General features: G+C 43.5%; 1 protein-coding gene across 1 annotated transcript; it reads right to left on the bottom strand.

Moving 5' to 3' along the window:
- Positions 1-193: 193 nt before the first annotated feature.
- On the bottom strand, positions 194-27,943 carry Katna1 (katanin catalytic subunit A1). Its single transcript, XM_004651131.2, has 11 exons — positions 27,830-27,943; positions 25,573-25,747; positions 22,066-22,223; positions 15,333-15,513; positions 8,732-8,853; positions 7,536-7,641; positions 6,194-6,352; positions 4,354-4,480; positions 3,820-3,954; positions 2,616-2,742; positions 194-556 (listed from the first exon to the last, which is right to left on the bottom strand). Exons 2-11 carry the CDS (start codon positions 25,732-25,734, stop codon positions 358-360), a joined length of 1,476 nt encoding a protein of 491 aa, XP_004651188.1. The 5' UTR covers positions 25,735-25,747; positions 27,830-27,943; the 3' UTR covers positions 194-357.
- Between the last annotated feature and the right edge of the window lie 36 nt (positions 27,944-27,979).

The raw sequence follows: 27,979 nt of genomic DNA, 5'->3' as shown, positions 1-27,979 counted from the left end.
CTTACTCTTTGACAGAAAGAGAGAAGCTACCATGATACCAGGTAGGACGGGAGGTACGCTGAGTCCGGCCCAGGCTTTAATAAGCTACTTGTGTAAAAACACTTGGTAGTTGCAAGGATTCCCACAGAAAGAGCACAGGCAGCAGACAGATGACACTGCGCTTAGAAATCAAACAATGCTAAAGTCAAACAAATTTGCAGCTTAAATAAAAACTGCCTTTATTCAGAATCATAAAGGATTTAAAAATCTTACCATTATGAAAGTTTAAAAAAATATAGCACTCAGTGCAATGCAATACTACATTTAATAACTTTTCAAAGACTTAAGGCAGATTTCCCAGTGTTTACGTGTGAGACGTTAGCATGATCCAAACTCCAGTATCCATTTCTCATATCGCTCAATGTCTGCAGCTGATACTGATTTAGAAACCTTCTTTAAAGCCATTTCAAAATCCTCCATAGTTGTAGGCATGTGCATCTCTTCTCTTGAAAGATTGCGGATTTCTTCTGGGGTCAGACCCTCAATACGTCTTCTCATTGCCATCAAGGATGCATCCCTAGGTTTTAAGTTTTAAGAAGAGCCCAAAGTGTTACTATAATTGAATAAAGAAACTTTCAATGCATGTGTTGTGACAGTCCCTGGGGTCTTATTACATATACACATGGGATATTGCCCTAGAGCTGCATTGGAATACAAGGCCTAATTTGAATTTATTTTTTTAGCTATTCCATCTTTCAGGATGAAATAAGGATGATAATCAGTTTACTTATACTTAATATGAGCATAAAGGCTAAGAAGTAAAAAGGTGCAAACAAAGGAGCGAGCAACTGCAGTTCATTATGATGTTTGATAGCCACGGAGAGAACATGTTAGCTATACAGTTACTTTCTGCACATAAAGGATAATAGATCAAGTTCTGAGGGTATCCTTTTTCCTCTTCTGTTAACAGAAATTTCATATTCAAGTACCTCTCTTGTTTGTTTTTATTTATTTAGTTTTGGTTTTTTGAGGTAGGGTCTCACTCTGATCCAGGCTGACCTGGAATTAACTCTGTCATCTCAGGGTAGCCTTGAACTCATGGCAATCCTCCCACCTCTGCCTTCTGAGTGCTGCGATTAAAGGTGTGCGCCACCACGCCCGGCTTACTCTCTTTTTTATTTTTGAGACAGGTCTCATGTAGCTCTAAGCTGCAACCAAGGGTGACCCTGAACTCCTGATCCTCCTCCACCTCTCAAATGCTGAGATTATAAGCAGTGCAACACACCTTGGTTTAAGCAGTCCTGGGAATCAAACTCAAGTGATTTCTGCATGTTAGGCAAACACTCTATAACTGAACTACATTCCCAACCCCACAGGTACCACTTTTATCAAGTTAAATCCTTTTTTTTTTTTTAAATCTTTTTTCAAAGTAAAGTCTCGCTCTAGCTCAGGCTGACCTGGAATTCTCTATGTATTCTCAGAGTGGCCTTGAACTCATAGTAATCCTCCTACCTCTGCTTCCCAAGTGCTAGGATTAAAGATGTGTGCCACCACAATCGGCTTTTTTTTAAAAAAATAATTTTATTTTTGAGTGAATGAGAGAATGGGACCACCAGGGCCTTTCAGCTACTGTGAATGAACTCCAAACGTGTGCGCCCCCTTGTGGCATGTGTGACACTGTGTGCTTGAGTCACTGTGTCTGGCTACATGGAACCTGGAGATTTGAACATGTGTTCTTAGGCTTTGCAGGCAAGCACCTTAACTGCTAAGCTATCTCTCCAGCCCTCTCTTTTTTTTTTTGAGATGGGGTCTCACTCTAGTCCAGGTTGTCCTGAACTCACTATATAGACCACACTGGCCTTGAACTCACATGCCTACCTCAGCTACTAAATACTGGGATTACAGGTGTAGCCACCACACCCGGCAATCATCTATGCACAAGGACAGCAACAGAGCCCCTTCAGATGAGGAACCTAGCACTAAGATTAGGACAAAGACCAGGTGAGTCAAACTTCTTGGCTGTGCTCTTCCCCTCATATTTAGGACATGGTCACTGAAAATGAGACTGCATTACTATACTCCCTGGTGGGTGAAATATATTTCAGTTATTTCCCATGTAATAGTATTTGTGAAGAAATGCACCAATAACTTCAAATGTATGACAACTAATGATTTTCTCTTACTAAAATTATTCTAATGTTAGCTTCTTGAACTTGCAGTTTTCAAACAAACAGACTGTTCATTGGCAATTATCTTGCCAACATCTGTTAACACTAACTTAAAACAACTTGTTGCCATGAACTACAGATTGTAATGTGTTTTTGTTTTTCTTTTTTTTTTTTTTGTTATTTTTTTGAGGTAGGGTCTTGCTCTAGCCCAAGCTAGCCTTGAACTCACTATGTAGTCCTAGACTGTCCTTGAACTCATGGTGATCGGGATCATGTGTCACCACACTGGGCTTTTTTTCTTTTGTAAACAAGAGTTGGGAACCAAATTTGCGTCCTTGTGGATGCCAGGGTACAAATGAGCTATATCCCAGCCCGATGTGGGTCACCTATCTTAATACAGCACAAACACTTCCTAGTTAGAAATTTACACACACACTAACCTCTGCATCAAAAGAAAAGCACAAATACCTGCACACATTGGTAATGTCCGCACCAGAGTAACCTTCCATGTTTTCTGCGATACTTGTAAGGTTAACATCATCAGCCAGTTCCAATTCACGAAGACTTATTCGTAGTAACTCCTCCCTGCCTTTTGCTAATAGTAGAAACACATTTTAAAATGGAAGCCTTCAACATCTTTATTTTTTCTCAACACTACTTTTCAGGGTCTCATATTATAGCCCAGGTACTCTTTATGTAGCTCAGGCTGGCTTTGAACAATCTTCCTGCCTTGGCCCCCGGTGCTGGCTTTATAGTGTGAGCCTGGCTCAAGCTTACTTTGCGTAAGGAGTTGTTTTCAGTTCTTAGAGCTCATCTGCTTGAAATGTACAGAGCTGCCCCTCACTAAACAGATTGAGACAGAGTCTCCCATAGCCCAGGCAGGTCTCAAACTTGAGGGAAATCTTTAACTTTTTTTTTAAATTTTTTTTTAATTTATTTATTTGAGAGCGATAGACACAGAGAGAAAGACAGATAGAGGGAGAGAGACAGAACGGGCGTGCCAGGGCTTCCAGCCTCTGCAAACGAACTCCAGACGCGTGCGCCTCCTTGTGCATCTGGCTAACGTGGGACCTGGGGAACCGAGCCTCGAACCGGGGTCCTTAGGCTTCCCAGGCAAGCGCTTAACCGCTAAGCCATCTCTCCAGCCCAATCTTTAACTTTTCACACCCTCCTGCCTGTACCTCCCAAGGCTGAGATTTTAGGTATGTGCCACCACGCCCAGTTTATGTGGTGCTGGGATGGAGCTGAGGGCCTCACGCACACTAAGCCAGCACTCTACATGCTACAACTAAGCTCCATCGCCAGCTCCTCACTGACCTTGCCTATTTTAGTTACCAAGACTGCCAGGACGTAGATGGAGTCAAACAGAAATACAAGGAAATACAGCATTTATTTGTCTTTCCAAGAAGAGCCAAAGGCCCGAGAGATGGCTTGGTGGTGAAGGCGCTTGCCTGCAAAGCCTAATGACCTGTATTCAACTCCCCAGTACCCAGGTAAAGCCAGATGCACAAGGTGCTGCATGCACCTGGAGTTTATGTGCAGTGGCTAGACACCCTGGTGCACCCATTCTCTCTCTGCTTGTAAATAAATAAATGTCAGTACTAAAATTTTTAACTCAAGCAAAAACTACTTGTGAGTTAACAGTTTTCAGACAAGATGAAAGTAAGGCTACCTGATGGTAAAGGAATATAAATCCGCTTCTCAAGACGCCGTCTTAAAGCCTCATCTATATCCCAGGGAAAATTAGTTGCTGCCAAAACCATCACCATTTTAGAAGGGTCATCATTTTCTGAGGCACCTCCAACACCTACAAGGGTAAGGAGAATGGAAATGACTTTTTACATTATGCAAAATATGACTGAAAATACCACCTCAGCTCAAATACCTGTCAGTGTATCAGACCCTCTGAGATCCATCTACCTGCATTTATGTATTTCTTTGAATTCCATGGCTCAAAATATCATCATATATGTCAAAAGGTGTCCTGTGGATGGCCAGTGTTTCTAACATCCCTACTGTCAGCGTTGTAAATGACTGTCGTCCATCTCTAGGCACTATGCCAGTCTGCCCCGCCCCCACCATCCCCCCAGTCCAACCGCAGTCTCCAACATGTGTGGAAAGCACTGGTTAGCGTTCCAAGCAGAGCTTGTCTGCCTGGAGCAGGGCACAGTCCCCTGCACACGAGTCTGCACAGACACATCCGTACCATCCATCTGAACCAGCAGCTCGGCTTTCACCCTCCGGCTGGCCTCATGCTCTTCAGAAGTTCCTCGGCGACTACAAATGGAATCGATCTCATCAATAAATATGGTGGCTGGAGAATAAAATCGGGCCTAAGAAGCAAACCATGCAATACAAGATTTCAGTTTTTGTTCTCTCTTCATTGAAATAATTTACTGGGGCTGAAGAGCCCAGTGGTAGAGTGCTTGCCTAGCACCTGTGAGGCCTTGTGATCAACTCCATTCCATAAGGGTAATCTGCGGGTTGGCAGGTGGAAACAGACGAGGTGCCGCACCACGCCTCTCTCGCCTTAACTGAAGGGAGACGACTTGGCTGCTGGTGATGCTGAGTTTTTAATATATATGCTTTTAAACATTTTATTTGAGAGAGGGAGAAAGAGGTAGAGAACGGGCACACCAGGGCCTCCAGCCACTGCAAAGGAACTCCAGCTGCATGCCCCACCCTGCGCATCTGCCTTACGCGGGTACTGGGGAATCAAACCTGGGTCCTTAGGCTTTGCAGGCAAGTACCTTAACCACTAAGCCCAAGAGCCCTTTTTTTAAACTTTTTTTGGGGGCTGGAGAGATGGCTTAGCGGTTAAGCGCTTGCCTGTGAAGCCTAAGGACCCCGGTTCGAGGCTCGGTTCCCCAGGTCCCACGTTAGCCAGATGCACAAGGGGGCGCACATGTCTGGAGTTCGTTTGCAGAGGCTGGAAGCCCTGGCGCTCCCATTCTCTCTCTCTCCCTCTATCTGTCTTTCTCTCTGTGTCTGTCGCTCTCAAATAAATAAATAAAAAAAATTTTTTAAATAAAAAAATTAATTAAATAAAAACTTTATTAATTTATTTATTAATTAAATAAAAACTTTTTTTTGAGAGAGAGAGGGGTACATAGAGAAAGAGCGAATGGGCATGCCAAGGCCTTCAGGTGCTGCAAACAAATGCCAGATGCATGTGTCACCTTGAGCATCTGGCTTGTGGGTCCTGGAGAATCAAACCCAGGTCCTTTGGCTTTGCAGGCTAGTGCCTTAGCCACTAAACCATCTCTCCGGCCCTGATAATGCTGATTTTGATTCACTCTCGCTTTCTTTCTTCCTTCTCTCTTTTCCTTTTCCCCCCTTTTTTCTTTTTTGGCTTTTTCAACATAGAGTCTCACTCTATTCCAGGCTGACCTAGAATTCATTCTGTAGTTTATGGTGGCCTCGAACTCACCTCTGCCTCCCAAGTACTGACTAAAGGCCCGCGCCACCATGCCTGGCCCTTGTTTGACTTTTGAGAAAGGGTCTCACCTAGCCCAGGATGGCTTCAAACTTGCCATTAAAGGCCTACTTATTCTGGACTGTAAATACCGACTCCCTCCCCCAACACACACACACACACAGCAATAAGATAATTATTTTTTTAAATGATCAAAGAGATTCTCATTAAATTAGTATTGTACAATGGGCTACTGAAAAATAGTTAAGAACTGGTTCAAAACTGCCTTCTGAGTGCTGGGACTAAAGGCATGTGCCACCGTGCCCGGCTCTGGTTTGTTGTAATACTGCATTTTCCAAGTCAAAGCAAGTGGATTAAAAAAATGGAATTGTTCCAGAATTTAGATCACATTAGTAATGCTGGCACACCCAGAAATTAGCAGATGTGGCTCTCCCTCTGGAGAAAGGAGACCAACTCAAGGCACTCAGCTACGAAGGGGGCTTCATGAGCCAGAAGCCATGCTCTGGGGCCGACTGCCACCCTGCCTAGCTCATCTGTGACCAGAGAAAGCGGAAACTCACTTTCTCCCTTTTACAGGTAAAGAATCATTAGAGCTGACTCAAACAGTCACCATTTCAAACAGAAGACGAACAAGCTTCTCAGACTCTCCCCTGTACTTGGAAGTCAGAGTTGATGAAGAGACATTGAAGAACGTTGTCTTGCATTCTGTTGCCACTGCTTTAGCAAGGAGGGTCTTTCCCGTGCCGGGCGGGCCAACCATCAGTACTCCCTGTAAGGAACAACAGTGTAAGCAAGGGCTTTATCTGACATTGTCGTTCTGTTCTTTTACTTTTTATTAGAGAAACAGGTGGTGCACACCTTTAATCCCACCACCAGGAGGCAGAGGTCAGAGGAGTGCCTTGAGTTTGAGGTCATCCTGAGACTCCATAGTGAATTCCAGGTTAGCCTGGGCTAGAGCGAGATCCCCACCTTGAATAACCAAGAACAATAAATAAATAAAATAAATTTTAAAAAGATGAGTATCATCTATACCCTAACACAGGTCCATCAACATCTAGACGCACTTTGCTGAGACGATGTGTTTTTTCCTGAGGTATGGTCTCACTCTAGCCCAGGCTGACCCAAAACTCAATCTGACTCCAGGCTAGCCTAGAACTCATAACAGTCCTCCCATCTACATACCTACTTCTTACTCTAAGTATCTTGCAATACTTTTGGTCTAAGTGAAATTCTGAATACAATCTATACTTTAAACATTTTCCTCCTAGCTATTCTTTTTTAAAATATGTTTTAACTTATTGAGAGAGAGAGAAAGAGACAGATAGAGAGAAAGGGGGAGGGAGAATGGGTGTGCCAGGGCCTCCAGCCATTGCAAACGAACTCAAGACACATGTACCACCATGTGTATCTAGCTTACTTGGGTAATGGGGAACCGAACCTGGGTTCTTTGGCTTTGCAGGCAAGTGCTGTAACCACTAAGCAATCTTTTCAGCCTAACAGTGTACTTTTAAAAAAACATTTTATTTTAGAGAAAGAGAAAATTGGCAAACCAGGGCCTGAGTCACTGCAACTGAACTCCAGATTGGCATGTGTGACCCCACACTTGCCCCACCTTTGTACATCTGGCTAATGTGCGATCTGGAAAGTTGAACGTGGGTCCTTAGGCTTTGCAGGCAAGTGTCTTAACCACTAAGCCATCTCTCTAGCCCCTAGCGGATTTTTTGAGACAGTATCTCACTCTGTAGTCTAGGCTGTTCAGAATTCACTATGGAACTCAGGCTGGCCTAAACTATGGTGATTCTCCTCCTTTAGCCTTTTGAGAACTGGGATTATAAGCATGAGCTACCACACCTGACCTAAGATTTCTTCACTTCCCCCAAGCGGTTGAACAATGGCTCTTCATGAGCCATATTGCCACTGACTCTGACGTGGAGAAGTAGCTGTGCGCTCACCTTCCAGGGTCTCCTGATGCCTTTGAAGAATTCTGGCATCCACATTGGCAACACCACAGCTTCCTTAAGCAACTTTTTAGCTTCTACTAGATCAGCAATGTCATCCCTGCAAGAAGAGACACTTTATCAATCTGCCCACCCCTTAGGGTCTGAACTCCCCCCCGCCCCGCTCCATGTCTCCCTCTTGAGAACCACTGCCAGCACAGAGGTGCTAAGCCCCCGGGCCAGGAGGGGAAGCAGCATGCTGGCACACGAAATTAAGCTCACCATGCCAGCCAGGGCACACCAAGAGCATAACTCTGTCTTCAGCTCTTGGCTTGGTTCATGAGAAGACAGGACCCCACATCTCTCATTCACTGTCTCATCATAGAGCCAGGCTAGCCTGAAATTTCTCACATGCTATGATACACAAGCATGCCCTGGCTCACCTGGCTCTAAGCCCCTTAAGAAATGGTTTGAGTGTCTCTTAGCTGAGAAGCTTGGGCCCACAAACATCTCAGACTTTGGAATATTAGCAGACTTCATCAGATAAACATTCCCTATCCAAAATCTGAAGCTTTCTAAGGATCCTGTCTTTGCTTAAAATTTTTGGATCTTGGAGCATTTTTGACTTTCAAATTTCAGATAGGGATGTTAAGCCTGTATCCTCACGCCAGCTCATCTTAAATGCTTACTCATGATTGCTTTCCATAATTACCAGGATTTAGATAGAAGAACCATATTTAAAAATAAAAAGGGGGAGGGCAGGCATGGTGGCGCATGCTTTAATCCCAGTACTCATGAGGCCAAGGTAGGAGGATTGCTGTGAGTTTGAGGCCAGTTTGAGACTACATAGTGAATTTCAGGCAGCCTAGGCTAGAGTGAGACCCTGCCTTGAAAAACAACAACAACAAAAGAAAAACAGTAACAACAACAAAATAATAATAAATAAAGGAGGGCTGGGGAGATGGTTCGGTGGCTAAAGGCACTTGTTTACAATTACAAAGCCTGACAGCCCAGGTTTGGTTCCCTAGTACCCCTACTGAAGACAGACGCACACAGTGACACGTGTGTCAGTAGGTGGTTTGCAGTGGCAGGAGACCTTGGCGTACCCAAACTCACTCACTCCCTCTGCCTGCCTCTTTCTGTCTCAAGTAAGTAAATAAATATTTGAAAAAAACCTCATTAGCTCCCAAGTATCTTGTAGTAAGACTTACCATCGAACATTGGGATTTTGCGAAATTATGTCTCTTTCCAAGGCTTCTACTAAGTCCTTATCATATCCAGTGCTATCAAATTTATTTGTCTCTCCTTCTGTAACTGCAGCAGGTGATTTGTTCTATATTATGGAAAAACAGAAGAACTTTTAATTGACTGAAAAGTTACATTTTCTTTGAGTCACCAACAAAAATGGGACTAAAGTGATTTTGTTTCATTTTTGAGATGGAAAAACCAAACAACTCAAACTTCCCATCACAGGGACTGAGAAAATGGATTAGTGGTTAAAGAAAGATACTTGCCTGCAAAGCCTGCCCAACCAGGTTCAATTTCCCAACCACCCAGGTAAGCCCAATGCAAAAAGTGGCACAAGTGACTCAGACTCCAAATAGACATGACCAACCAGAGAAGAATCTCTTAAAAGCTGATAAAACACAAAAACCAACTTTCTGTTTGTAAGAGACACAGACAAAATCAAAGGATAAAAAGCAATGAGTCAGCTGGGTGTGGTAGCGCACACCTTTAATCCCAGCACTTGGGAGGGAGAGGTAGGAGGATCGCCATGAGTTTGAGGCCACCCTGAGACTACATAGTGAATTCCAGGTTAGCCTGGGTTAGAGACCCTACCTCAAAAAAAAAAAGCAACGAATCAAGCAAGTGGAAGCTGGAAGCAGGCAGGAGCAGCCACTGCTGATACAACAAAGTAGATTTTAAGACAAAATTAGAAGAGACAGAGGTCACTTCATATTAATAGGAAAGAATCATTCAAAAAGATATAACAGCTATAAATATTTATGTACTAAATATTGGCATACCTTATTTCAGGGATAAATCCAAAAACAGTAATAGACCTCAATACTTCACTGTCATCAAGAGATAGATACTCCAGAGGGGGTGAGGGGAAAATCAACATGAAAAATTTATACTCTGTTGAACACATTTGTAATGCACATGGGAGGTGGGGGCAGGAGGATCAGGAGTTCAAGTCCAGCTGGGCTACAAAGCTATATAGCCAGTTTGAGGTCAGCATGTGCTACAAGAGATCCTGCCTCAAACAAAAAAAATCCTTCATACTCAAACTACGTCACAGGTCAAATAGAATAAATAGGGATTTACAGAATCTTTTACAAGATTTCACAAGGGCCACAGAATACAGTCCATTAAGGAACTTTTTAGAAAACAGACCACATTCTGGGCCCTAAGTCTTAACAAATACAAAAGAATTAACTATTTAATTTCTTGTATCTTATCTGATTATAATGGAATTACAAAAAGGACATTAGCAAGGGAATATGTAGCTTAAACAATACACTATTGAATGATCAGTGGGTCAATGAAAAAATAAGGGAATTAAACAATTTCTAGAATACAATTAACATGAACCTTTTGATACACAGAAAACACAGTTCTTATGAAGAAAGTTCTAGGCTATTCGTATCTATATATAAAAAAAAATTGGGGCTGGAGAGATTGCTCAGTGGTTAAAGGTGCCTGCTTGCAAAGCTTGATGGCCTGAGTTCAATTCCCCAGTATCCACATAAAATCAGATGCACAAAGTGGAGTATGTGTCTGGTATTCAGCTGCAATGGCTGGAAGTCCTGGCATGACCATTTCATATTCTTTCATTCATTTATTCATTCAAATTCTGTCTCAAATAAATCAAAGGACATAATGATATTCCTCAAGGTCTCAGATTAGGAAAAGCCACACCCCAAATTAGTAGACAGGAAGAATGTAAGCAAACTCATTTTACAAAGCCAATACAATCATACTACACAAATATACAACAAAAGAAGGGCTGGAGGGAGAGATGGCTTAGTGGTTAAGGTGATTGCCTGCAAAGCCTAAGGACCCAGGTTCAATTCCCCAGAACCCATGTAAGCCAGACACACATAGTGGCACATGTGTTTGGAACTCTTTTGCAGTGGCTACAGGCCCTGGTGTGCCTATTCTCTCAGACAACAAAAGAAAATTATTAGAGCAGTTTCGCTGATGAACATGGATGTCAATATTCTCAATATGCTTTCAAACTGAAATCAACAACATATATTTTAGAAAGTATTTGGCTGGGTGTGGTGGCGCACACCTTTAATCCCAGCACTCAGGAGGCAGAGGTAGGAGGATCGCCGTGAGTTCGAGGCCACCCTGAGACTCCATAGTGAATTCCAGGTCAGCCTGGCCTAGAGTGAGACCCTACCTTGAAAAACCAAATAAATAAAAATATGCAAATCAATAAACATAACACAGCGTGTAAGTTGATTCAAAGACAGTAATCACGTATCTCAGTACATGTAGACAAGGCCTTTGACAATGTTAAACATCTCTTCATGATAAAAGCTCAGAAGAAACTAGGAATGGAAGGAATATGCCTCAATGTAATAAAGGCTATATATGGCAAACCTGTAAGCTTGTGTTCTACTAGATGAAAATGTCTTAAGCATCCCCTTCAATATAAGGAATGACAAAAGGGTGTCCAGTCTCTCCACTGTTTCCTTCCTTTGTTTTGGTGTGTACGTGCATGTCCATGTGGGCATGCACATGTGTGGAGGAAGAGGATAACTTCTTCAGGCGCCATCCACCATTTCTGATACGGGGTTCTTCACTAGCGTGGAGCTTGTCAAAGAGGCTAGCCTGGCTAGGCAGGGCGTCCTGGGATCTGCATGTCTTTACCCAGCACTGGGATGGTAAGTGTTCCTTTATGGCCAGCACTTGTTATATGAGTTCTGGGTAGAAATCAGGTCTTCATGCTTACAAGACAAACATTTTACCAAGCAAGCTGTTTTCTATCCCCATTCTCTCCACTCTGTGCTTTGTAGTGTGGACGTCTTCACCACAGCAATCTGCAGATGACATGACCCTACACCTAGGATCCTACAGAGGGGCTGGGGGTGGCTTGGTGGTGCTTGCTGTGCAGAATTCAAGTTCCCAGCACTCATGTAAAGCCAGATGCAAAGCAGCACACAAGTGTCTATACTCAACAACACGAGAATGCCAAAGCTCACAGGCCGGACATTCAGGCTTCCCAGCAGCAGGATAAATCCTTTTTTTTTTTTTTAAAGAATTTTTTTTTTTAGGGCTGGAGAGATGGCTTAGCAGTTAAGGCATTTGCATGCAAAGCCTAAGTACCCAGATTTGATTCCCAAGTACCCACATTAAGCCATATGTACAAAGGCACACATGCATTTGGAGGTCATGTGCAATGGCTGGAGTGCCCATTCTCTCTATCTGCTGCTGGCTGTCTCTCTCAAAATAAATAAATTAAAAAAAAAATTTTTAATTTTGGGGGTAGAGAGATGGCTTAGCGGTTAAGGCACTTGCCTGTTAAGCCTAAGGACTCATGTTTGACTCTTGAGATCCCACGTAAGCCAGACACACAAGGTGACATAAGCATGCAAGGTCATACATGTGCACAAGACGGCACATGTGTCTGGAGTTTTGATTACAGGATTACAGTAGCTGGAGGCCCTGGTGTGCCAATTCTCTCTTTCATTAAAAAATATAAAAGAAATTTATTTATTTATTATTGTTTAAAAAATTTATTTATTTATTTGAGAGCCACAGAGAGAAAAGAGGCAGAGAGAGAGAGAGAGAATGGGCACGCCAGGGCTTCTAGCCACTGCAAACAAACTCCAGATGTGTGCGCCCCCTTGTGCAACTGGCTAACATGGGTCCTGGGGAATTGAGCCTCAAACTGGGGTCCTTAGGTTTCACAGGCAAATGCTTAATCACTAAGCCATCTCTCCAGCCAAATTTATTTATTTTTAAATATATTTTTATTTGTTTATTTGAAAGAAAGAACACACTAGGGCCTCCGGCCACTGCAAATGAACTCCAGTTGTATGCACCCCCTTGTGCATCTGGTTTACGTGGGTCCTGGAGAAATGAACCAAGATCCTTTTGGCTTTGCAGGCAAACACCTTAACCACTAAGCCCTCTCTCCTGGATCTTGAGGCTTTGCAGGCAAGCACCGTAACTGCTAAACCATCTCTCTAGCCCAAGGAATCCTATCTTAAGGTGGAAGGAGAGAACCAACAACCTGAGGTTGTCCTCTGATCCTGACTGCCAGTTGTATGCGGTGGCATGCACACAACCATGCATGCACATATCCATATACACTCACACTCAATACAAAACAAGAAAGTGTTAATTGTGGACATTTAAAAAAAAGGGAGAGATCAAGGGAAAGTGTGTGCGGGGGGTATTACTGTGGGATATTTTTTATAATCATGGAAAATGTTAATAAAAATTGTGAAAAGATTTAAAAAAAAAAAAAGGAGAAATCCACCAGGCATGATGGTACACTCCTTTAATCCCAGCTTTCAGGAGGCAGAAGTAGAAGGATCACTATGAGTTCAAGGCCACTCTAAAACTACACAGTGAATTCCAGGTCAGCCAGGGCTAGAATGAGATCCTACCTAGATTGAAAAAAAAAAAAAAAAGAAAAGAAAAGGATCCCTAAGGCCTTTAAGAAAACTCTTGACTAATACTTTTAGAAAAACAACAAAATACAAAATCAGCATACAAAATCCTATTCACAACAGCCTGAAAAAACAAAAATGGCTGGAGAAATAGCTCAGTGGTCCAGGCTTTTGCCTGTGAAGCCTAATGACCCAGGTTCAGTTCTCCTGTACCCACATAAAGCCAGATGCCCAAAGTGGCTCATGCACCTGGAGTTCATTTGCAATGGTTAGAGGCCCTGGTGCACCCATTCTCTCTCTGTCTCTTGTAGAAAATCATTAATTAATTTAAAAAAATCAAGCCAGGCATGATGGTGCATGCCTTTAATCCCAGCACTTGGGAGGCAAAGGAAGGAGGATTGCCGTGAGTTCGAGGTCACCCTGAGATACACAGTCAATGCCAGGTCAGCCTGGGCTAGAGAAAAACCCTACCTTGAAAAAAACAAAACAGAAACAACAACAACAAAGATCTAGGTGTGAATATGACTGGGGTGGTGAAAACTTCTACAATGGACACTTTTAGATGGGAAGACCTCCAAGCTCATGAATTAGCAGAATAGTGTGAGAATGGCCTGTTACTGAAAGTGACCTAGATTCCTTGAATTCTCCATAAGTTCCAATGACATTCTTCACAGAAATAGAAACCATAATCCTAAAATGAACTTCATATGAACATACAAAAGACCCTACACAGTCAAAGTAATCCTGAGCAAAAAAGAGCAAAGCTATCACAAGACTAAATTCAAGTTATATTATGAGCCACAGTAAAACAACAACAAAACCAGCAAGGTATGGACACAAAAATTACACGGAGAACTAATGCCACAGAACAGAAGATGATCCAGAAGTGAACCCGCACCGAACTTGATTTCTGACCAGGGTGCCAAAACACACACTGGGAAACAACAACAACGACAACGAAAAAAAATGTTTTTGAACAAGTTGTGCTGGGAGAGAGGAATATTATCTCACATAGAAGAATGAAACTAGATCCCTCTCTCTCACCCTGACCTTGTGGTTTGCAGAAGGAACGTGGGAGTTGGGAGCTGCAGGCAGAGAAGCCCGAGTCCTGGAAGCAAGTGAGCGGGGGCTGGTGGGAGCCTGGAAAAGGAGCATGCTCGCAGGAGTGCAGAACACAGAGCAGTGCCTCGCTGCGCACTGGCTGCAGGTCCTTCACATTTCGCTCTAGCAAAGGATCCGCCTGTGTCCAGAAACCTGCACGGGGCGGAAATGAAACCATCATGGACCCATTTTAAGTTGTTTGGTGGAGGAAGCACAACACTCCAGGGTTGTGGCTCGGTTATTGCTCACGACATTTATCCAGATGCAGAGAGAGAAATGCGGAAAATGGAGCAGAAAAAAAACACATAAATGTGCGAGTTGGCAAGGAAAGGAGGCTGCCCCAGAAGGGTGTGGACAAAACGGATGAACGTGTTAGAGATTAACACCATTAACTAGAAGCCTCAGACTTTGAACTAGGCTTCTGGAAAGTTGTCTCAAGGTCAAGACTTCCTTCCCCACTCCCAAAATCAAAGAACTAATAATAGGTAAAACTAAGTGAAAGCATAAGAAGTTCTCTATACTATTCCTGAGACTTTGCTAGTTTGAAGAAGACTAAATATAAAGTTATAAATAACAACCAAAAATAGCTGTTGAATGGTGAAAGGAAAAATCCCAGGCCATGTCGTGTATGACTAAATTTTGATGGCAGCAACTCAGGCCAACTGATGATTAAAATTTGTAATTTTTTTTTTTTTTTAATTATCCAAGGTAAGGTTTCACTGTAGCCCAGGCTGACCTGGAAATCATGGTGTAGCATCAGGCTAGTCTCAAACTCATAGTGAACGTCCTACCTCTGCCTTCAAAGTGCTGGGATTAATGGTGTGCGCCACCAAGCCCAGCTTGTAGTCATTTTTCAACTCTTCATTTTATTTAAAAAACATTATTAGAAAGAGAGAGAATAGACACACTAGGGCCTATAGCCACTGCAAATGAACTGCACATGATACGCCATCCGTGCATCTGGTTTTACATGGGTACTAGGGAAATCTGCCTTTGCTGGCAAGCTCCTTAATCACTTAATCATCTCTCATTTTGAAGGTTAACAAATAACTTTCCACTTATGAATCCCAGGGACATTTACCTTTTCCTCTCTTCCTTTATTCTGTTCTTTCTTTTCACGACAGCGAACAGCCTTCCCTCTGTCATTGTGGAGATTTTGTGCAGATGGACGGTGAGCTCTGGCAGTTGTGCCTGGACGGCTACTGTGTGGTTTAGAGTCACTGTACTGAGGAGACTGGCGTTTCCTAGGTCCTGGTGAGGGTCTAAACAAACATAAGATCATTCAAACCAAAGTCTACTCTTGGAGCTGGGTAAAGACACACAGGGTTGGAAAGCAAAGCAGCCAAGGCAGAAACTAAGCATACAACAGAACTGAACAACTGCCAGGTGGGGACGCCTAAGATGGAGACTGTCAGATGGACACAGCTGCTGTGAGCGAGGAGTGAAGTGCAGCATTCTCCTCTGAGCAACAATGAAGGAGAGCAACACAGCTGGACTTGGGACAAAAGCCTGTCTGCTGGAAACTGAAAAGGAGCAATTATCAGAGGAGAGTTTTTCAAAAGAACTAGAATATATTGTAAATGTTAAGTTTCCTTTATCTACTGACATGCACGTAATCTCTGTGGTCATTCTTTTTCCCTGTGGTCATTTTATTGAGAATACATAATAATTCTGATTGATGAAAAATTTTAGTCACTTTCCCATTTAAAAATTATTAACATGAAGCTGAGCGTGGTGGTACACGCCTTTAATCCCAGCACTTGGGAGGCAGAGGTAGGAAGATCACTGAGTTCGAGGCCATCCTGAGATTACATAGCAAATTCCAGGTCACCCTGAGGTAGAGTGAAACCCTACCTCGAGAAACCAAAACAAACAAACAAACCAAAATTACTTACATGAGCTGGGCATGGTGGCACATGCCTTTAATCCCAGCACTCGGAAGGCAGAGGTAGGAGGATCGCTGTGAGTTCAAGGCCACCCTGAGACTCCATAGTGAATTCCAGGTCAGCCTACGCTAGAGTGAAACCCTACCTGGAAAAACAAAAACAAAACCACCACCAAAAATTACCCATGGAAGATATCATATATTGCCTCATTTCATCTTGATTTCCATGGCAGAAATCAGACCTCTACATAATTAAACTCCTAAATTTGTTTGAGGTCAATAAAACAAAAAATCCCAAGAAACAAACAATAACAACAATGAAAAAGCTAGCCTGGGTAACACAGTGAGACACCATGAGAGAAAGAAAGGAGGGAGGGAGGAAAGCAAAGACTTGGTCTGTGTAAGGAAGGAAAAGGGCAGCCTGAGGTCACTAACTGTAAGCACTGAGGAGACAGTGAACACACAACGTGGTTCCGCAGCAAGAACACCCTAAAGCTCTTCAGCTGATTTAGCCAACCACCGACAAGAGTCCACGGCGAAGGCTCCATTTCAGGAGCCTTGCTATGATGGTAAACAAGACTCACTAACACCAATGAACATGTCTGTAGGCTACAGATGTTGAATAGACATCTAGCTTTAAAGGCAGGGACGATGACAAGAGTCTGAGAGATGTTTTATTTATTTATTTATTTATTTGGTTTTTCTTTTTTATTTTTTTTTAATTTTTTATTTATTTATTTGAGAGTGACAGACACAGAGAGAAAGACAGATAGAGGGAGAGAGAGAGAATGGGCGCGCCAGGGCTTCCAGCCTCTGCAAACGAACTCCAGACGCGTGCGCCCCCTTGTGCATCTGGCTAACGTGGGACCTGGGGAACCGAGCCTCGAACCGGGGTCCTTAGGCTTCACAGGCAAGCGCTTAACCGCTAAACCATCTCTCCAGCCCTTATTTGGTTTTTTGAGGTAGGGTCTCACTCTGGCCCAGGCTGACCTGGAATTCACTATGTAGTCTAAGGGTGGCCTCAAACTCACGGCGATCCTCCTACCTCTGCCTCCCAAGTGCTGGGATTAAAGGCGTGTGCCACCACGCCTGGCTCTGAGTGATGGTTTTTGAGGAGAGATGTGACAAAATGAGGAAGAGCCAGCAAACACTGGAGCTGAAGGGACGGCAAGTGGGAGAAGCGAGGTGCTCTGCTGCGGGCTCATCCCAGGAACCTGGAGCGAATCGGCACAGTGGCTGCAGCAGACAGTAAGAACTGAGTGGGCTTCTGAGCTTTGGTGCTGTTTTATTTTTCAAGGCAGGGTCTTGCTCTAACCCAGGCTGACCTAGAATTTATTTTGTAGTCTCAGGTAGCCTCAAACTCAAAGTGGTTCTCCTACCTCAGCTTCCTGAGTGCTGGCATTAAAGGCAATGCGCCACCATGCCCGGCAACTTCTGAGTTCTGTGAAACTGTGAGATATTTGAAAAACATAAGATTTAAATGACACACATCTAGGAGCATCTAAGCTATTCTCTGTAGGGCTTTATTCAACAAAGCTCCTGGTACTCACACTTATATACAGCTTTAAAAATAATACAGGAGGCTGGAGAGATGGCTTACTGGTTAAGATGCTTGCCTATGGAGCCTAAGGACCGAGGTTCAATTCTCCAGATCCCACGTAAGCCACACCACACGGTGGTGCATGTGTCTGGAGTTTGTTTGCAATGGCTAGCGGCCCTGATGTACCCATTCTTTCTCCCTTCCTCCCTCTCTCTCTAATAAATATGTTTAAAAAAATTTAAAAACTTAAAAAAATTAAAAGAATACAGGATGAGACTAAACTTGGTCTTTAAATAGGACTATAAATTTATGTGGTGATTAAGGCTAAGTGACAGGATTCATGTCTTTGTATACAGCCGAGAGATCACATACAGAGAGGACCAGAACAAGAGACTGAACTGCTGAACAAGAGACTGCCCTGGAAACTGAGTTGGTCTGCACGGTAATAATCTGTTCTTATTTAAGCCAACCAGTTTATGTTATTTTGTGATGGCAGCCTAAGGGCCAAGTGATGAGTCTCCAGGAGGAGGAAAGGAAGAAAACAGTCAGGTAAGGAAACAACCACAACTGAGTCACGTTATTAGTTCTCTTTCTGAAAGTACAAGTGTAGGGCTGGGATGGAGCTCAGGTGGTGGAGTGCGTGCGTGCGTGCATGAGGCCCTGTGCGCCATCTCCAGCACTGTGTAAATCACGCGAGGTAACCTGCAATCCTGGCTCTCCACAGGTGCAGGCAGAAGGTCCAAGGGCATCCTTGGATACAAAGCAAGTTAATGGGCCAGCCTAGAGACTCTGTTAAATAAACAGTACGATAATAAGTGTGGGGAGAAAAAATTAAATATATTGCCACAGCTTTATGTATGATAAAGAAAAGGTGGGCCAGAGAGATGTCCCAGTGGTTAAGGCACTCGCCTGCAAAGCCTAATGACCTGGGTTTGATTCCCTAGTACCCATGTAAAGCCAGATGCACAAGTGGCACATGCATCTGGAGTTCATTTGTTGTGGCTGGAGGCCCTGGCACACCCATTCTCTCTCTCTTGGCTTGCAATTAAATAAATAAATAAATAATATTTTTAAAAGAAAATGGGAAAACAATCAGTAAGAACATGATTAACTGCGATGGTAATGTCCCGCTCAGAAGACCAGCAAACAACTCTTAAAAAACAGCAGATGTGGCCGGGCATGGTGGAGCATGCTTTTAATCCCAGCACTCAGGAGGCAGAGGTAGGAGGACCTCCCTGGGTTTGAGGTCACCCTGAGATTCCATAGTGAATTCCAGGTCAGCCTGGGCTAGAGTGAGACCCTACCTCGAAAAACCAAAAAAAAAAAAAAAAAAACCAAAACAAAAAAAAAAAAACCCAGCAGATGTGGGCTGGAGGGATGGCTTAGCAGTTAGGGCGTTTGCCTGCAAAGCAAAAAAACCCAGGTTTGATTCCCCAGGACCCATGTTAGCCAGATGCGCAAGGGGGCACATGTGTTTGGAGCTTGTTTGCAATGGCCGGAGGCCCTGACACACCCATTCTCTCTCTCTCTCTCTGTCAAAAAAATAAAAATAAATAAATATATTTTTTTTAAAAAAGCAGATGTGCTGGAGAGATGGTTTACCGGTTAAGGCATTTGCCTGCAAAGCCTAAGGACCCAGGTTTGATTTCCCAGAACTCATGTAAACCAGATGCACAAGGCAGTGCATGTGTCAGAGGGTTTGACATGCCCATTCTCTCTCTCATATAAATAAATAAATAAGTGGAAAAAAAAACCAACCAAACAAACAGCAGAGCCAGGCATGCTGGCGCTCACCTTTAATCCCAGCACTCACTCAGGAGAGTGAGACAGAATCTTCATGAACTCAAGGTTGGCCTGAGCTTTAGGTCATCCTGGGTTAGAGTGAGACCCTACCTCAACATGCAACAACAACAACAAAACACTAATTCCTAACTTCTAAGGTTATCTTCAGGATTAATATAGATAGATAGATACAGATATGTATAAATATAGAAAGCAATTAATATAGTACTTAGTGATCCATAGTAAATCTGTGATGATTGCTACTTATTAGTATTTTTCTTCAAAAAAGATACAATGTCATGAACTATGTAAAAACACAGATCAGAGCTGGGCGTGGTGGTGCATGCCTTTAATCCCAGCACTTGGGAGGCAGAGGTAGGAGGATGGCTGTGAGTTTGACGCCACCCTAAGACTCCATAGTGAATTCCAGGTCAGCCTGGGTTACAGAAAGACACCACCTCAAAAAACAAACAAACAATATAGATCAGAAAGAAAAAAAGAGTAACTATGATTTGTCCTTATTTTTATGAATCTTCCTATTCTTTTAAAAAAATCTTATTTATTAATGTAAGAAAGAAAGAGGTAGAGAAATAGGCAGGGAGAGAGAAGGAGGGAGAATGGGTGCACCAGGGCCTCCAGTCACTGCAAACAAACTCCAGATGCATGCGCCCACTTGTGCATCTGGCTTATGTGGGTCCTGAGGAATCTAACCTGGGTCCTTTGGCTTTGCAGGCAAGCACCTTAACAACTAAGCCATCTCTCCAGCCCTGAATCTTCCTGTTCTTTAATGGATCTGCTATGCCTTTTTAGTAAATTACGTGCTTTTGTTGTTGTTTTGTTTTTCAAGGTAGGGTCTTGCTCTAGCCCAGGCTGACCTGGAATTCACTATGTAGTCTCAGGGTAGCTTTGAACTCATGGCGATCCTCCTACCTCTGCCTCCTGAGTGCTGGGATTAAAGGTGTGTGCTACCGTGTCCAGCAGAAAATATAGTTTGTATGAAACCCTTGTGAAGTGAGAAAATTCAGCAAATATTCAAAAGGTATCAAAAGTCACTAGCAGAATACTAGTACCTTTACCTAGAGCTGGAGGAAATAAATACGGCTAAGAAACAATACCCATTAATTGATGTTAAACAATCAGGAATATTTTGGTATGAGACATCCGCATCAGGATCACCTGCAGGTTCTTGGGCTCCGCCTGCTGTCCCCTCAAATTCTCTGGGAGTGGTGCCCACATGTATAGGCTCTGTGGGAGACTGAGGAATGCTAGCTTGAGGATGACTATGTAATTACTATGATAAGATGCAATATAGCTTGGCTGATATACTAGTTCCATCAGTTTTTAGCTGCATGATATTGGGGAAGTTACCTAACCTCACAGCACATCAGTTTTTAAAAATATTTTTTTTCCAATAAGCATAGAGAGAAGAGAGACAGAGAAAGTAGGCACACCAGCGCTTCCAGCTGCTGCAAATGAACTCTAGATGAACGTACCTGGGTACTGAGGAATTGAACCTAGGTCATTAGGCTTTGCAGGCAAGTGCCTTAACTGCTGAGCCATCTCTCCAGCCTGACATGTTTTTTGAAAAACAACAACAACAAAAAATCTTAACACAGCCAGGCATGTTGACTAACATCTTAAATCCCAGCACTCTGGGGACTGAGGTAGGAAAACCACCATGAGTTCAAGGCCAGTCTGGTCTACAGACTGAGTTCCAAGTCTGCCTGGACTAGACTGAGACCCTGCCTAAGAAAAGAAAAAGAGAAAGGGAGGGAGGGAGGGAAGGAAGGAGAAAAGGATGGAGGGAGAGAGGGAAATGAAATAACATGTTGCTTAAACAGTATAAAGAATACTAGCTGGGCATAGTGGCGCACGCCTTTAATCCCAGCACTTGGGAGGCAGAGGTAGGAGGATCGCAGAGAGTTCGAGGCCACCCTGAGACTCTATAGTGAATTCTAGGTCAGCCTGAGCTAGAGTAAGACCCTACCTCGAAAAACCAAAACTAAACCAAACCGAAACAACGACAACAACAAAAACATAAAACAACAAAAAAAGCCATTTTCTGTTTAATCAGTATAGCTAAATACTGTTCTGGGAGAACATGCCTGAGAGCTCATCAGTGTAACGACTTCACTTGACGTAGGAAAAGTCTCAGGCCCAGAAAGGTCAGGCAACTCTCCCACAGCCAGAGAGCAGCAAAGACGGAACTGAGAACATTTCAGTTCCTAGACCCATATGTAACATGGTTTCCACTACTGTTAGCTCATTCAGGAAAACTGTTATTTGGGGATTATTTCCACCTAAACTTGATAAACATAATATATATGGGCTGGGGAGAGTGTTCAGTACTCAAGTCAAGTCAGATGCACAAGTGGCACATGCATCTGGAGTTTGTTTGTAGCAGCAATGGGCCGATACCCATTCTCTGTCTTTCTGTCTCTCTCTGCTTGCAAATAAATACATAACATTTTTAAAAACCTTAGTAGATATGTAATTGAAATTCCCCAAAAGGACTTTTCAGTAAAAACATCCCTCCTGTTTGTGTCTTCCTAGCTACGACCAATGCTGCTGGCTTCTCAGGCCAGTGGTCTCCACAGGTCTGCTCACCTTCGCTCGACAGGGACCGGCAGGGACCAGACTTCTCCTTCCGAGGCTGGGAGCTCATGCTGTGCGGCTTTCAAGGGCGTGCTGTCCAGTTTAAAGCTCTCAAGGGTTTTCATGATTTCCTTAACATGCTTAGCTTCCACATTTATTTCCTGCCAAACCTAGTTTCAAAACAGATGTGGCCCAAATGGAACACAGTGTCATTTATTAGAGAATTAGAAACCTCCATGTTGATATGATACCCATGCACACATTCTGTCAAAATTTTAATAGTGGTTCATTAATTCTGTTTTCAGCCACAAAATTAATTTTGATGAAATTAAAAATCCTGGCTAAGTTGTTACTTACATAGTTCTTATTCAAACTACATAACATATTGAAAAGTTAGCTGTAACTTTTAAGTTTGACTGCAAGTTGTCATTTGGTAGTTTTATACTATTTAAGTAGTTAAAAAACACACACACACACAGGAGCTGGACGTGGTGGTACAACTTTAATTCCAGCAAAGGGAGGAGGATTGGAATGAGTTTAAGACCACCCTGAGACTAAAAAGTGAATTCCAGATCAGCTTGAGCTAGAATGAGACCCTACCCTGAAAAACACAAACAAACAAACAAAAAACCCAGGGCTTAGCAGTTAAGGCACTTGCCTACAAAGCCTAAAGACTCATGTTTGACTTTCCAGGTCCCATGTAAGCCAGATGCACAATGATGCAAGCATGCAAGGTCACACATGTGCACAGGGACATACATGTCTGGAGTTTGAATGCAGTGGCTGGAGGCCTTGGCATTCATTCATATTCGCGCTCTCTCTCTCTCTCTCTCTCTCTCACACACACACACACACACACACACAAACACACACTCTCATAGAATAAACAACATAGAATCACTGTGAGTTTGAGGCCATACTGAGGTCAGCCTGGGCTAGAGACCCTACCTCAAAAAGCCAAAAACAAAACAAAACAAAACAAAACAAACCAGGGCTGGAGAAACGGCTTAGCGGCTACGGCACTTACTTGCCTGCAAAGCCTACGGACTCGTGTTCAACTCTCCAGGTCCTATGTAAGCCAGATGCACAGTGACAAAAGTGCACAAGGCTGCACATGTGTGGGGGAGGGGTGGGTGGGACACGGACATGTGTCTGGAATTCGGTTGCAGGTCCTGGTGTGCCAATTTACCCTCTCTCTGTCATTAAAAACAAACAAACAAAAAAACATACATAACAAAACAAAAACAAACAAAAAACCCAAACTCCATACTGCCTACCAGAAACTGTGACATGTGATGCTGGCTTCCTGTTCTTGTCATACTTTTCCTACTGTGATGGACTCTGACATCTAAATTTGTAAGCCAAAAGCCATCTAGCCATCCTTGAAAACTAAAATAAGCCCAGCATGGTGGTGCACACCTTTAATCCCAGCATTCCAGAGGCTGAGGTAGGAGGATCACAATTAGCCAACCTGAGACTACATAGTGAATTCCAGGTCAGCCTGGGCTAGAGCGAGACCCTACCTCAAAAAAAAAAAAAAAAAAATCACCTGGTGAGGTGGCACACACCTTTAATACTAGCACTTGGAAGGCAGAGGTACAAAGATCACCATGAGTTCGAGGCCACCCTGAGACTACCTAGTGAATTCCAGGTCAGCCTGGGCCAGAGTGAGACCCTGCCTCGAAAAACCAATAAATAAATAAATAATAAAACAGCCCAAGGTCAGGCTGGAGAGATGGCTCAGCAGTTAAGGAGCTTGCTTGCAAAGCCTGGCAAACCAAGTTCAATTCCCCAGTATGCATGTAAAGCCAGATGCACGAAGTGGCACACACACTGAGTCCATTTACAGCAGCTGGAGGCCCTGGTGTGTCCTTCCTCTCTCTCTGTCTCTCTTCTTTTTCCGATGTAGGGTCTCACTCTAGTCAGGCTGACCTGGAATTCACTATGTAGTCTCAGGCTGGCCTCAAACTCACAATCCTTCTACCTCAGCTTCCTGAGTGCTGGGATTAAAGGTGTGTGCCACCACGCTCAGCTGTCTATCTTCTATCTATCTCTGCTTGAAAAAAAAACCCAACAAAACAAAAACAAACCTTTTCATAAGTAGCCCAGGCTGGCCTCAAAGTCACAATCACCTTATTCCTCCTAAGTGCTGGAATTATAGGTGTACACCACCATACCAGACTTAATTCCATCCCCCTCCCATGTTGCTGGTTTTTTTTTTGGGGGGGATGGTCTTTTGAAACAGGGTTTCACTTTAGCCTAGGTTGACCTGGACCTCACTCAGTGGCCCAGAATAGCCTTGAATTTACAGTGATCCTCCTACCTCAACATCTTCCTGAGTGCTAGGATTAAAGGCTAGTGCCACTATGCCCAGTCTTAATTCACTTTTCAAACCATGATCGAGGGGCTAGGGAGATGACTCAGGTTTAAAGGTGCTTGCATACAAATAAGCCTGATGGCCCAGGCTCAATTCTCCAGTGCCCACATAAAACCAAATACAGAGTGGTGCATGCCTCTGGACTTACAGTGACAAAGAGGCCCTGGCACACCCATTCTCACAGTCTCTCTAGTAAATAAACTAATGTATTGGTTTTTTTGTTTGTTTGTTTTTTTGAGGTAGGGTCTCACTAGCCCAGGTAGACCTGGAATTCACTATGCAGTCTCAGGTGGCCTTGAACTCACAGCAATTCTTCTACCTCTGTCTCCCAAGTACTGGGATTAAAGGAGTACACCACCACACCTGGAAATAAATTAATGTACTTTTTAATCAGGCTAGGGAGATAGCTCAGTGGTGCTTGCTTGCAAAGCCTACCAGCCTAGGTTCGATTCCCCCCAGTACCCACATAATACCAGACATGCACAAATTGGCTAGTTCATCTGGTGTTCACTTCCAGTGGCCAGAGGTTCTGCCATGCCCATTTTCTCTCTCTGATAACTACAATATTTTTTAAATGATCAAGTCTACTACATAAGTGATGACTAGACTACATTATAAATGTTATTTAGCATGTCTGAGCTACACACTTAAAAATGATTTATAAAGCTGGTGTGGTGTCTCATGAAACCTGACACCCTGCTTCAAAAATACCAAAACTTCCCACCAATTTCTGTAACATTTCTTTCCTATGTAGACAGTTGAACCTTGCTATAAATTTCTTTTGGGTGAAATTCCTGAACAGGATTAAAATACAATCAGCTTTATAATAATTGTTAAGGAAACATGGTACCCGTGAGATTTGCAGTTTTGGCAATGGTTCAATAAATCCAACTGTAATTTTAGTTAAAAATATAAGCTAGGAAAAAATTACTTCTTAGGAATTAAAAACTACCCCTTTACAAATTATTCGGCTGCAATAACCAGAAGTAAAGCTCATAACACTGTAGATAGTGAGACTATTAATATTCAGTTTCAACTAAGATTATCTATAAATCCATGCAAAAACCCCGTCCATGCATTGACTACGATGTAAACCTTCTGAGTACTCAGCTGTCAACACAAGCAGCAGCCGTAATTCTCACCTGTTGCCATTTTTGCTGGAGGTAGGTGTCTTTGACGGAGTACAGATACTTGTTCATCTGGTCAAGAACTCCCTGGTAATAGACCATCGCAGAGTCATAGTTTCCCAGCAATGCATATTCGCGGGCCAATTTTACATTCTCACTAATCATGAGAAGACTCATACTCAAATGTAAGCTAAGAGAAGGAACAAGACACATTTCCTTATTACATGTCTCTTCAAGGTAAGCACAACAACATTTTTTTGGTTACTTTTTGAGACAGTCTCACTCTAGCACACTATGTAGTCTCAGGCTGGCTTCCAATTTATGATGATCCTCCTACCTCTCCCTCTCTAGTGCTGGGACTAAAGACATGAACCACCACACTACCTGGCATTTCACTGGGATTTTCATCTCAAGACCTTTGCCTATTGTTACAGTAGCTCTAGTAGATTAAGCTCTCTGAGAGCAGGATTTGCATGTGAAATATGCAAAAAAGATGAAGAGTAAAATAAAAAATAAATACAAAAGAAAATGTATACTTATAGATAAATATAATGGACTTCTAAACCGTCTCCCTCTAATTTCTACTTAGGTATCCTATGCCTTTGTGTAATTAGCACCCCTTGAATGTGCTTGGAAACAAATAGGCAACAAATAATGGATCAGTCTGACTTCCGCCTTGCTCACTGTCTCATTTCCCCACTGCAAAGAAATCCACTCGGAGGCCCTGTGCTGAGGATTCACCATGAAGAACTGAGAGACTGCGGGCAACAGTGAGGAACAAAGCCTTCGAGGAGCCACACGCATCCTGCCACCAGCCACACAGTGAGGCTGAGCCCTCCTCTGGTCCAGTCTTGAGATGACCACATCCCTGGATGACATCTTCATTAGCTTTGTGAACGACCCTCAATCAAAGGCACTAGTGAACAATGCATTCCTGACCCAAAGTCACTGAGTTTAAGCAGCAGTTTATGAAGCAACAGAGCTATGAACTGAGGTCAGGTCACCACTGAATAACTCAAAACTGGGTATCAGAGGTCCAAGAGAATTAGGAAAGTAGGGTTGGAGGCCTGCAAAGCTTAAGGACGCAGGTTCGATTCCCCAGGACCCACATAAGCCAGATGCACAAGGTGGCACATGCATCAGGAGTTCATTTGCAGTGGCTAGAGGCCCTGGTGCACCCATTCCCTCCACCCCCGCCACCAAAAAATAAATTTAAAAACATTGTTTTAAAAAGGGGGGGAAAAACGCTCTGACCTAGTGACTCTCTGGAGCCATGACCACTGAATGAAAACTCCATAGCCAGAGCCTAGGATTCTTTTGTTAATTAATACATACTCAGCACCCTGTACTGCGCTTGGCATAGAGACCTGAACAAAACTTTGAACAGATGCATTTTGTCAAGGTTTTGTGTTAACTACGTCAGACTGAATGTTGAGACCATTAGGTTTCTATAAACAAGAGAATATTTTTCCTTTCTTTTTTTTTTTGAGGTAGGGTCTCATTCTAGCCCAGGCTGACCTGGAATTCACTATGTAGTCTCAGGGCAGCCTCGAACTCATGAAGATCTTTCTACCTCTGCCTCCCAAGTGCTGGGGTTAAAGACGTGTGCCACCACGCCCGGCAGGGGAATATTTCTTGACACTTGCTAAGGTGACTGTCATTGTGACTGTGACTATATGCATCAAAGATCTATTACATACTCTAAAAACATTAGGCATGTTTTCAGCAGTAACTAAAGGTCAAGTATAAAATAGAAAGGCATAAAATGAGTATTTTTAAGAGAAAACAGAACATCCCTGTTCTATTACAAGTTAGCAAGATAAAAATGGCACTCGCGGTTCAAAGAGGAAACTTCATATACTGTATGAGACAAATTCTTCAAGGGATCAGTTTTCCATACAGTAGCAAACAAAATAGGCCACGAGCCTCCAGAGGACGCTGGGCTCAAGAGTAAGTTAAGAAACAACATCAACCATCTCACACCCACAGAACAGGTGAGAAGGAAGGAAGCTGGACCCCAGCGTCAAATCTCTGGGGAGTTTACTTGCAAGCGACCAGTGGGTTGGGGGATCGATTCCGGAAAGGACGAGAGAGATGGAGAGAACTTCAAACACGTTCTCTCCTCCGGTGTGCAGGCCTCGAGGGGGGAATCGACGGGAGGCCAGACAGGTGAGGCTCCGCCGGGCAGGGGCGCTGTCACCCGAGCCACCCGCGTCGCTGACGCCAAGGTCCCGAGGCCGGAGCGTGGGGATCGGAGGTCCGGGGCACTCACCTGCCGCGGCCCGGGGCCTCGCCCGGTGGCGGCGCGGCGAGAAGGGAGGACGGCCCCACCGCAGCAGCGCTCTCGCCGTCGGCCCCGCACGGCCCGGCGCCAGCGACGACCCCAGCCTCTCCGGCGCCGCTTCAGCTCGGCGACAATTTG

Source organism: Jaculus jaculus, chromosome 9, assembly GCF_020740685.1.
Source record: "Jaculus jaculus isolate mJacJac1 chromosome 9, mJacJac1.mat.Y.cur, whole genome shotgun sequence".
Lineage (NCBI taxonomy): Eukaryota > Metazoa > Chordata > Mammalia > Rodentia > Dipodidae > Jaculus > Jaculus jaculus.
Note: the sequence above shows the minus strand (reverse complement) of the source record. Positions and strands in the feature narration are given on the sequence as shown.

Bases quoted from the DNA above. Each gene is read 5' to 3' on its own strand.
- Katna1 (XM_004651131.2), bottom strand. From the start codon at position 25,734: ATGAGTCTTCTCATGATTAGTGAGAATGTAAAATTGGCCCGCGAATAT. The intron at 2,743-3,819 runs GTAGCCTTACTT...TTCTACTATTAG, and splicing joins TTATATTCCTTTACCATCAG to CAAAAGGCAGGGAGGAGTTA. The intron at 557-2,615 runs GTATTTGTGCTT...CTTAAAACCTAG, and splicing joins GACATTACCAATGTGTGCAG to GGATGCATCCTTGATGGCAA.